Source organism: Elephas maximus, chromosome 3 (assembly GCF_024166365.1).
Source record: "Elephas maximus indicus isolate mEleMax1 chromosome 3, mEleMax1 primary haplotype, whole genome shotgun sequence".
Classification (NCBI taxonomy): Eukaryota; Metazoa; Chordata; class Mammalia; order Proboscidea; family Elephantidae; genus Elephas; species Elephas maximus.
Genome location: NC_064821.1, coordinates 112,869,253 through 112,881,502, shown reverse-complemented (window position 1 = coordinate 112,881,502; position 12,250 = coordinate 112,869,253). Strand labels below are relative to the sequence as shown.

Below are 12,250 nucleotides of genomic sequence, written 5' to 3'. Positions count from 1 at the left end.
CTGTACCACCTTTTATGTTACAAGAGGTAAGAAGGAAAGGGAAGCAAGCAGAGAAGTGGGGACCTCATACCAAGAAAGCAGTGTCGGGAGCACAGCACATCCTTTAGGACCCAGGGTTCCTGCACAGAGAAAGCTCCTAGTCCCGGGAAGATTGATGACAAGGACCTTCTTCCAGAGCTGACAGAGAAAGCCTCTCCCTGGAGCTGATGCCCTTAATTGGGACTTCTATACTAGACCGTGAGAAATAAATTTTTTTGGTAAAGCCATCCACTTGCGGTATTTCTGTTATAGCAGGACTAGATCACTAAGACACCCCGTAATTGCGACTACTGTCTGTGAGTTCTGAGTGGCCCCTGCAATGAATTAGCAAACCCAGCAGAGAAGTAAAGAGTGCTACGGGAGGGATGGCTGGTGTCAGAAATGGTAAAAGGCTGGAGGGTGAAGGTATGTCTGACCTCTGTCTCAGAGAGATCAGCATTGGGCTGTTGATCTTGATTCTCCTTCCCTTTTGTAAGTTAGAGAAGGTCAAGATGCCCCTGTTACGCCATTTTTACAGGGTGTGACCATGAAAGTCACTGGTTACCTTGATAGGAGTGGTGAAGACAATCAAGAGTGGTTTATGGGGTAAATGGGAAGTGAGAAAGAAAGATGACGACAACTCAAGAAATCTTTGCTTTGGAGGGGAGTAAATAAAAGGTGCAAAATTAGGGAAGGACAGAAGATGTGAGAGAGAAAACTTTGACCCAGACCTGGGATGTTTTACCAAATTCACTCTTTATATTCCGTTATTTCACTTAATAAAGTTACTTTAAAAAAACCCTCAATTTCAAATTTTTAATACCTTTTTTCACCCACAGCCCCGTGGATTTTTTTTCAGTATGGACTATATGTAATACAACCTTCCCCCCTAAAAACAAGTAGAGAACCAAAATTTCAAATATTTCCTCTCTCCACAAAAAAGCTATCTAACCTTTTTGCCCCCCTAGCTCTTAATGTTATTTACCCTTGCAAGGTCTTCTATTTCAGAACTGAAGTTTGTTTCTCCTTCCATCATCTCTTCCTCTTCTAATGTTCGTTCATCATCAAAATCATGAACGAGCATGTCAGCTGATGGATCAAATTCATGGTCATCTGATGTTGCTGAACCTCCTGGTAAAGAATATTTTAAAAGTATGGTAAACCAAATTGAGTATATCTTATTAATGTATATGCTTTATTTGAAGGTGGATAAAAATCACATGAAAGAACCATGAAAAAGGTACACAAATCAAGTATTATTCATTGCTTTCTAAAATTCTTGACCTTACTCATCACCTCCACCCACAAAAAAAAAAAAAAAAAACTCTTCTCAAGGGATTACTTCTTGCCCTGTCCCCGTCTCCACATATTCAGTTATAACTTCAAAATTGGATAGGGGGATGTTTATATCTTTAAGAAAACGTGCTGTAATACTTAAATATGAAACATTAAGTTGTAAAGAATAAATGATGATATCAAGTAAGAATGGTCTTTTTCTGTGGGAAGAATCACAAACTTTTACCATTTGATTGATGTCTGATAGACCCAATGAGTATGAGCCCCTCTGGCCCGAGGAGAATACTGTTACGTGAAATATATAGTCATCTGAATATAAAGTCAAGTGAAAGTAGAGTTACACTCAGATTGTCATGCTTTTATCAGTACTTCCATGAAAATATATTCTAATATTTAAGTAGCTGTCCCTACCTTAGTTGATTTAGATCTGAAATAACTTAAGGATAAAGTGTAAAAGTAAAATCACATACAGAGCTCTTATCAAAAGCATTGAAAATAATCTAGGAGGTAACTGATGAGTAAAAATAATCTATTTTTAACCTGTTGGTTGGAGAATACTGTTGTACTCAACAGAATCAAGCCCTGTAATTGTAGACTGTAAATGCTGGAGATGTAAGTGTATACATACATATACACACACACGAGTATATATGAACTGCCATACACACACACACACTGTAAAATATGCCCACATCTGGCTATTGCTAAATCTGGATTTAATTTTCAGAGAGAGAACCATCTTTTGAGTGCTTACTAGGTACCAGATGCTATGCTCAAGCACTTCTCAAACATTATCTCATTTAATTTTCAAACAATCCTAGGATTGTATCATCACCCCATTTAAAGAAGGAAAAAAAGGATAAAACATGAGGCTTAGAGTGTTTATGCAGCATGCCTAAATTCATGCAGCCAGTAGGTGGCAAAAATGGGATTTGAATCCTGGGTCTGCTAATTGCAAAGCCCGTGCTTTACTGCATCCTTAGCTTCCTTTAAGTCACAGTCTCACCAACAGTAGATACTCTGCCTCAAAGAATACTGAAGGAGGGGCTTTATATTTAGGATGAGTGAATTATAAGCCAGATCAGGTTGCAAAGCTCTTAGAAGTCATTGTGCTCTTTGAAGAACACAATATAAATATTAAATTTAAAATAAATACAGGATTTCTGCCAAATCAGATACCATCTTATACTAGATTATAGAACACATGAGTTATTTTAACAACTGTCAAAGTTTTAGAAAGATTTACAAAAGAAAAACATTCAGAAAAGCATGTTCATCTGGAAATTATTAAAGCTTGGCATAATTTTAGTAAGCCGTCTTAATACTGGTTGAGGGACTGTGTATAAGGGTTTCATAGGAGTGGTTTGAAAACCACTAATTTAGTTTTTTTGGTCCCTTTCTTCTGAGTTTCAAATGGAAAACTATCCTTCCCAAAACTTTTCAGTTCACTCAGGAAACTTCTGGGACACTTAGCAGTCAGTAATTATGTATTCCTACAGCTTACATTATACTTTTCTGCTCCAGTGGCACAGGGGCTCAGTTGTTAATCAAAAAGTCAGCAGGTCAAATTCATCATCTGCCCCTTGGAAACCCTACACGGCAGTTCTACTCTGTGAGTCGGAACCAACTCAACGGTACCTAACAGCAATAGCAAAAGCTAGACTTTTCTTCTTCCACAGAGGCAGAAATACCGTAAAAAAAACAAACAAAAAAACCCCTTTCATCAACACTTTGTATTATATTGTTATCCTAATCTTAATTCTCATTCAATGCAAATATTGTAGAATATAATTATGCTTAATTTCTACAACTTACTGATGGCTACACTTTTACCAACTAAAAATACCAAGCTCATGAATAAATAACACTAAAGTATATGTTATTAAGCTCATATGAAATCCCACATATTCTGCCATTACTTGCCAAGGCAATTATATCTGAAACCTTGCCACTTCACCCCCTGCCATTACAACATTAAAAAACAAAACGAAAGTGAACTTTTTCTCCTTTCTCACTCCAGTTTCTTTCCCCACATATATACTGCACTGTTCCTATAAACTTTTAATTTCAACTTTTTTCTGGCTTAATTTAACTTCTGGCCTCCTTTTATCTTGTTCTTTGGGACAAACTAACCATGCTATTCCTTTCTGTCAATTACCAGGCCCATTGTTAGACTGTCTCCTAGGGAAAAAAACCCCAATAATAAATTTATTAAGAATAGGGAGTTTGATGCTTCATGTAAATACATATTTTGCTTCAGGGTTACAGCAAATTATCAGCTCTGTCATAAAATTTTCTCCTACTGCAAAAGTCCTAAAAAGTATACCTTTTCTAAGACTCAAAGCATGAATTACGTTTATTATGTGTACCCATTTACTCATCTTTTTTTTTATATCCCCCTCCCTAATTCCTCACCACTACAGGGTTGCTCTGAGACAGAAATGACTCAACGGCAATGGGTTTTTTTTTTTTTAATGACTACTTGTTAAGAGGTAATGCCTTGCTTTGTGCCTCCATTCTGATTTGCATGGTGGGAGTTGTAGACAAGCCACTTGGGTACGCCTCCAGACTGGGTCACATGACAAGTATTACTGACATCAATTCCAAAGTATAGATGCTACAGAGGGCACAGCATTTCATCCGGAACCAAAATTCTTTTACATGAAGACTCTATTCCTAATGTTCTTCACCAATCTTCCTGTCTACAACTAGCATTACTTAAGCCTAGTATAACAAATGCTGTCTTACTCAAAAGATCTTTGTCAGACTGAAAACAATCTGGAAGAATACATTCGATTTATTTGTATAAGCATTTACCAAGTAGTAAAGGCCATCAACAAAGGCACTGGCAGTTCAGTGGCAGAATTTTCACTTCCCATGCAGGAGAACAGGGTTCAACTCCTGACCAATGTACCTCATGTGCAGCCACCACCAACCTGTCAATGGTAGCTTATGTGTGGCTGTGATGCTGAACAGGTTGCAGCAGAGCTTCCAGACTAAGACAAAGAAGAAAGGTCTGGCAATCTACTTCCAAAAATCAGCCAATGGAAACCCTATGGATCACAATGGTCTGATTCACAACTGATCATGGGGATAGAGCAGGACCAGGTAGTGTTTCACTCCCTTAAGTATGGGGTCACCATGAGTCAGGGGTGGACTCAACAGCAGTTAACAACAAGGGCCATCAAAGATATTTGTATTCTTCAAGCTCCATCACTCTCTCAGTCAGCCTAGCCTGACTCAAACACAATGGGTGCTGAGAAGTCATTTAGTATCACTTTTGGAGTAATTATTTTTATGTATCTATACATTACCCGATACATGTCTCAAAACTACATAGAAAAACATCTACAACTCAGACTATTTGTAATTATCACAATATTAATAACAACAATCAACAAAAATAAATAAAATCTATTTTTCAATGGAAATGGTTTGTGTGTAAGAGAAAAAAATACTGGAAACAATTCCATATCCTGAACAGGACATGGTAATCAAATACTTAACTGAGGTCAGATTATTCCTAACCTCAGCCATCCAGAACATATTTCTAAACCAGGAAACAAAAAAATCCTTGAGCTGCAGAAATGTCACAAAGCCTGATACATTTTACTCCGTAATATACTAAAAAGACATTTTCAGCTGAAATAAAGACAAAATCAACTGTAAATCGTGCATACTAGTCATTTCTAAGCTACCTGGAGGTAATCTAGTCCACCTCCTACTTGATGTATTATACTACACAGAGTACGATGATTTTTGTTCATGAAAAGGACTGTGAGCCAATAAAAAAGGTTTATGTTATTACGTAAGTGCTTAAAAAAGCTTTCTACTTAAAACACCAGAAAGGTGACTGCTTCAGTAATTCCAAAAATTCAGTTATGTGGGATGCATCATACCTAAATATTCAGTATATGGGAAATGTTTCCAAATAAAACACTACCATGCCTCAGGGGGCTCCTTTTCTCACACTTCTACAGCTATTCTGGGCAGCTCCTCAACCGGCACGGTTCATGCACAATGTGGTCTTACCTCTCTTGGTAAAGACCATGGACGCTGAGGCAGAAAACTAGTACCTGATTCTCTCTCACTGCTATTTAGCTTACCAACTGTTACCACACAGAAGGCTGTACTCAGTGGTACTAGATCCCCCAGTTCATCATGGGACGCCTAAATCCAGATTTGTTTAAAAGATCGCTGAACTGGCCAAAAATATATATTTGTGGCCCAGATTCAGTCCAAACATCACCAGTCTGCAACCTCTAAGTTAGGAAAAATTAATCTGTACTGTATTGGAGGAAGAGCCCTTGTGGCACAGTGGTTAAGTGCTCAGCTGTTAACCAAATGGTGAGTGGTCTGAATCCACCAGCAGCTCTGCAGGAGAAAGACGTGGCAGCCCGCTTCCGTAAAGATTTACAGCCTTGGAAACTCTATGTGGCAGTTCTACTCTATCCTATAGGGTCACTATGAGGTGGAATAGTCTAGAGGGCAGTGGGCTTGGTTTTTGGATATTTGGAGGAGAATGCAAAAATCCTAGATAGATAGAGAATAAAGCTTGATCCCATTTAAATCTTCCTTAATCTACAGTACTGAATATTCAATATTTTGCTTATTTTTCCCCTCCCTCATTAAATGCATTAAGAATGTTTCGCAAATAAAACACTTTGAATTTCCTACATAAGCAAATATTTCTAACCTCACTGATGTTTCCTTTAGAAAAATTTTTTTCATCTATACTTCAAACCAAGTAACTTATTTAAAAACTTTAAGAAATAAATGTGGCAAATTCAAGGGAAAAAAGGAGAGAAAGAGGGGGAGAATGAACCCAAAATAGTCATGAGGGTGAACTCACAGCAGCCTCACCTGTACTTTCATGGGCAGTCAAACATTTCATCCATTTCTTTTTCCCCAGAGAAAAGAAGCATTCAGAAGAAAAGCAAGTCAGATGACAGTCTAACTCCTCTAGGCTTTACGCAACTAACAGGACAAATGTTATAAAAAAAAGATTATAAAAAAATATAGAAAATACTTACCTGGACTTGAAGACTCAACAGATGGCTGAAGGGGAAAAAAGAGGATATATTAGCATTTTTGTATAGTAAATCTTTACAAACAATTATTACAGGAATGATTCAATGACTAATATAATACCAAATACTACAACAGTTTATTTTAATGTCTGAACTGCCTAAGACAAACTAACACTTCCTGTATAATCCTTTCCGTGACATTATATTTAAGCACAGAGATAAAGTCAAAAACACTCCTGAACTGGGGAGGAAGAGAGAGCCAATATTTAGGAAGCACTGAGTGTCTGTTTACGGTGATGGAAAATCTGGCAAAGGATATTGGTGATGGTTGCACAATCTGATTAATGTAAACTGATGTGTCACTAAATTGTACGTGTGAAAAACATTAAATTGGCAAATGCTGTGTTACATTTTTTACAGTAAACAAAACACTCCTGAATCTAGAAACAAATAATATGGAATTGACTCAAATTTTAAAAGCAAATACGGATCTCATAAAATATGTTGCTTAAGGGGTATGATTTTAGTCTTGGAATTTTCTGAAATGGATTCTCTCCTCTCGATACAGGGCAAACTACGCACAAGGTTTGCTATCAAGCTGATCTCTAGCTTAAAATGTGTGCAAAAGGGGAGGCAAAAGCAAAGGTAAGACATAATTTTAAATAAAAATTAGGTTGTAAGACAGCAGAAGGGAAAATTAAAATGTTACTTAAGCATCAAACAGTGCACAGGATTAATTCTACTATTACACAACATACTCTGAAGTTGTCACAGAATTAGCACCCTTTCAAGCTAAGTCTAAAAAGCTTGGGTCATCTGATAGAAGATCACACTGACTAGCAATTATAAAGTCCTTCTACTGTACCATTCTACCTCTCATAAATTTAATCACAAACACTTGGAAAGTTTAAAGATATAATTGGTAGCAAATTATTTCACCCACGTCACTACCAGTTGACATTTTGTATCCGTTTCATCTAAATTCAGTTATTTAATAACCATAAACAAATCCCCTAAGAGGTCCTACAAGACCAATTCAATTAACAAAAATTCAAAAGATGCTTCAAATGACACGAACTTTATAACTAAAACCTTGCCTATTCATTCAGAACTATTTTGTGACCATCAGAAGACAGATGGTGGAAGGCTAAAGCAGAGAGACAGGAATATTCTAGTATTTTCTTTCTTTGAGCTTATACGGCAGAGAGGCAAGGAGAACAAAAAGAAATGGGGAAAATGCCCAACTTTTCAAAAAGCTAGGTATCTAAGACAAATTCTTACAAGGTGTTAAAACTCCCTTTTGAAAATCGTCCACATTAAGCTACTGCACTAAGTATGCTGTTTCAGATTTCACATGGTGACTTACGTTAGGTTCTTTTGAAACTTTTTCAAGGATCCCATTTTTTCCTTTAAATTCTTATACAGGAAATGAACGGTTGTTGCCTATATAAGTACTAACAAAAGAGTGGCAGTACCCAGTATATTTCCAATGTCATACCAAAAACAAAAAACAAAAAACCCCAAGCCCCTTGCTGTTGAGTTGATTATGACTCATAGCAACCCTATAGGACAAAGTAAAATTGCCCCCATAGGGTTTCCAAGGAGTGTCTGGTAGATTGGAACTGCCGACCTTTTGATTAGCAGCCAAACTCTTTAACCACTACAACACCAGGGTTTCCTCCAGTGTTATACCACTACATTATTTATAGATTATTTTTCCAAAACAGTCAATATAGTATTGCTGCTTTTTAATTTGGCTCCTCTAATGGAAGCGGGAGAGTAGGTGACACTGACAGGCTTCTAGCTTTAACGTACTCTGAGGAGAGCTACACATTTCTGGCTCAAAATGGATTTAACCACCACAAAAATTATTACACTGCAAATCAATATTTTAAAATATTAACCTACTTGTGCTTCATGCAGTTATACTTTATTTCCCAAGTGTAAGCACAGCCTCTGTGCAAGACTACAGCCATGGTACTGTCTTTATCTAGTCCCAGGTTCATTATCCACAAAGTAGAAAAGCAAACTTTTAGAATAGATTTCCATGGCACACTCAAGAAAAACCAGCATTTCTTACAAATTAGCTTAAAAGAAATAGTTTTTTGAGCATTTAGTTCTTTTTCAACACTCCAATACTCCATTTAAGAAGTTTCTGATAAAAAAGACTTCCTGATATACAAGAAAGTTACTCTACAAAAGAACAGAAAATACTTTTTCACTTACGTTAGATATTGAAAAGAGACACAATTATGCATGGAGTCTGTGTAGTGTGTAAAAGGCCTAAGAGCACTAAATGCCAATAAATACCATACTAATTGTTTTATTAACAGTTACCACCTTAACATTCTGAAAAGGACCTCAAATAATTCCCATTCATTAAAATATCAAATGTTTAGAAGATTGGTACCATTTATAAGTCCAACTGGCATGAAGTAGAACACCAAGTATATTAATGATCATGTGTCATCAGACATACTGGAATGTTTAAAGGCCCATGATTTCGCTGGTGGTATATTTAAATTAGTACAGGGGGAAGAGAAGTATTTCTAAAATTCCACTGTATCAGATTCTGGGGGTAGGGGAATCCATTTCCTCAAAGCTAATTATATCCAATTAAATGAAAAATCAGCTTCTGGAAATCTGGCCTCTGAAAACAGCTCGTATTGTAAACATTACTTTGCCCAGCTTGAAGCCCCAGTGATACACTGACTAAGAACTCGGCTGCTAACCAAAAGGACAGCAGTTCGAATCCACCAGCTGCTCTTTGGAAACTCTACGAGGCAGTTCTTCTCTGTCCTATAGGGTCACTATGAGTCAGAATTGCTCAACGGCAACAGGTTTAGTTTTTGGTTGCCCAGCTAAAAATAATTATCTTTCAAGATAAAATGTGAGTTTAGTACCATAGGAAGTTTCAACATGGAATGAGAGCCTTTTTTATTTAGGCATGGAAAGGAACCAACAGAGCCACCTTATATGCTATGTATTTTCAAATTCGTAGAGTTCTATACAGTTTCAAAGGTGTGAGAATACAGTTACTAGAACATAACTATAAATCTGGCAATAATACCTGCCCTGCCTACCTCAGTTTTATAGACTAGCAAGCCCAGGGAGATAAAAGTGACTTGACCAAAGTTCCATGCTAGGTGGTGAAGGCAGAAATGAAACCTACAACCTCTGACTCATTATTGTTCCCTTCACGCCTCCCAGAGAAATAACTATGTAAAAAATTTCTTTTTTACCTTGCTCCTCCTTCTCCCTCACTTTCTCATTCTTGTATGTGTGTGTGTTTTTTTAATAGCTTTCATACATGTTCAAAGCATGTTTAAAATGTAAGTACAAGCTGTCATCTATCATGCCAGATGGATATCCATGTCTCTCTGGGAACTGGTGTCTCTAACAAATACCCTCCAGGAAAGCCTGTAACAACTACCGTTAATTACTACTGCAAACTGAGAAAGGGGGAAGAAGGATGGGAAAAAACTTAAAGCTAAACCGGTACTCATTTACAACAAAATACGTTTTTACAAAAAACTCAAACTATAAAATATAAGCAGTAAAGAAGACTTAAAATTTGGGATGAAAATATATTTAAAGTGCACTCATACATTACTGGTAGAAATAGGAATTGGTTTAACCATTTTGGCAATATGAATTTACCCTACAAATATACCTTAAAAAGTGTATCAAAAGCATATTTTCATTTTTTGAACATTCATTCCCAAAATGTTGGTCACAGTAAAAAGCTGGGGAAAACACAAAATCCATCATTTTATTAGTGAGAAATGAAATACAGTTCTTCCAAACAATGGAACACTATGAATCCATTAAAAAAAAGAAGATGCTTGTGCTAACATAGAAAAAAAAAAATGCTAAACATATATTAGGAGTTTTTTAATTTTTTTTTTTTAAAAAAAAAAGGTAGAACAAGAAATAAATTAAGCTGCCATATGTATAAAAAATTTTTTTCCCAAAAGGATACACAAGAATCTGTTAATGTTTACCTATAAGGAACAGCCAGGGAGAAGAGGCTTTTATTATTTTATCCCTTTCTGTACTACTGGAATTTTTTAACCACTTGCTCGCACGCATCACTCTTTCTTGTTAAAAACACAGTCATGCACATGAAACTATGCAGTCCTGTCTGGTGGGGAGATGAGAAGGCAGAGGAGGACAGGAGCTGGTTGAATGGACAGGAGGAATACAGGATATACAGGGTGGAGAGATGTATACTGTCTCATTAAGGGGAGAGCCACCAGGACCATATACCAAGGTGTATATGAAGTTTCTGTATGAGAGTCTGACTTGATTTGTAAACTTTCACTTAAAGCACAATTAAAAAAAGAAAAAACAAAGTCATGGGGGGTTAGCGTGAGGAATTACAACCCATTTCATTTTTTTCCTTTACTTTTTGTTTTTTGAGAAAATCTAGTGTTTGGTACCATTTTTTAAAAAATCTTTAATTTTGAAAATTTACCTAGTTTTCTATTAAAAAATAAACAAACAAACCCACTGCTGTTGAGTGATTCCAGCTCCTAGCAACCCTATAGGACAGAGTAGCACTGCTCCATAGGGGCAATCAAAAAAAGCAAGGCTCTAATCTTCCCGGTAAGGAGCCCTGGTAATAGTACTTAAAGTGCTCAGTTGTTAACAGAAAGGTCAATGGTTGGAACTCACCAGCAGCTCTGTGGAAGAAGTGTCAGTCTGCTTCCTTAAAGATTTACAGCCTTGGAAACCCTACAGGGCCATTCTACTTTGTCCTATAAAGTCAGTACGAGTTGGAATGGATTCATCGGCAGTGGAGTAAAATCTTTACGGAAGGAAACTACCACATCTTTCTCCCAAGAAGCAGCTGGTGGGTTTGAACCTCTGACCTTTCAATTAGCAGCCAAGCTTAACCACAGCACCACAAGTCTCCTTGTTTTCTATTAATATACGTGTAATTGTTTTATCTCCGATGGAAAACATTACAGTAAACACACACAGAGTATGAGTAGACAAAATCAAACTCTACTAACATTTGTATCAAGACATCCTCAACCATATATTTGCGTGACTTAGTTGACCACGCTGCTAACAGCTGTAACAAATACTCAATGCCTCAGATACGTTCGTATCTTTTTTACATTTTTCCAGAACATAGTGGGAAATCGTCTCATACAAAGGAAAGCTACGAATTAGGAGAATAAAAGACTAGAATATTACCATTATTTTTACAAAAATAAAAAAAGATGACATAGCAGTAAGCCATCATTAGGCACTTTTATTTATGGCAATCAAAAGCATATTTTCAGTGACTTCAACTAGTTTTTCTCCTCAAACTAATTCCACCACCATTTCTTTAAATGTTACCATCACTTAAGTTATGTACACTTTAAATCAAAGATTTTCACAACAATTTGGATACAAGCCAGGAAAGAGTTGGGGGCCTCCTCCAGGGTGGAGTGGGCAGGAGTACTCTGCCACGGTCCTGCCATCCCTCTCCCCCCAAACAAAACTAAGCTTCTCAACTTTCCCATTAATCCAAGAAACACTGGGGTATAAAAAAGGTTTAAGAACTTCTTGAAATTAAAATTAGCAAATTTATTACAGTAGTAATAATTTAGAGGACAGAACGGTATTACAGAAAATAAGGAATTCAGAAGCCTGGATTCCCATCTTCATTGTACCACAGACTAAATGCATGACCTAAGGCAAATAAATGGCTTAAATTCTGCAGTTTCATTTTGTCTCTTATGAAGAGATTTAGATTTCTTCACTATTAGTTCAATTTCTTTAGAGATTTAAGCTGTTTACTTTTATTATAACTTGCTCAAAAAGCACAACACTAAGAAGTACTTAGCTAACTGGATAAGACCTGTTTAAGACTCTTCTGAATTTATTTTTTTAAATCTACGACTATTAGG

The 12,250-nt window shown here is 36.6% G+C and overlaps 1 protein-coding gene across 10 annotated transcripts in view; it reads right to left on the bottom strand.

Moving 5' to 3' along the window:
- The window catches only part of MIER1 (MIER1 transcriptional regulator), a 63,935-nt gene that overhangs the window by 41,773 nt on the left and 9,912 nt on the right, over positions 1 to 12,250 (bottom strand). For 9 of the 10 annotated variants that reach the window (XM_049879528.1, XM_049879529.1, XM_049879531.1 and 6 more), the window contains 2 exons: positions 6,348 to 6,372; positions 1,004 to 1,149 (listed from right to left, as the gene is read on the bottom strand). In XM_049879528.1, the coding sequence (XP_049735485.1) occupies positions 1,004 to 1,149; positions 6,348 to 6,372 (171 nt within the window). Of the gene's footprint in view, positions 1 to 1,003; positions 1,150 to 6,177; positions 6,215 to 6,347; positions 6,373 to 12,250 lie in introns of all 10 variants that reach the window. The other variant, XM_049879538.1, reaches the window with a different exon arrangement.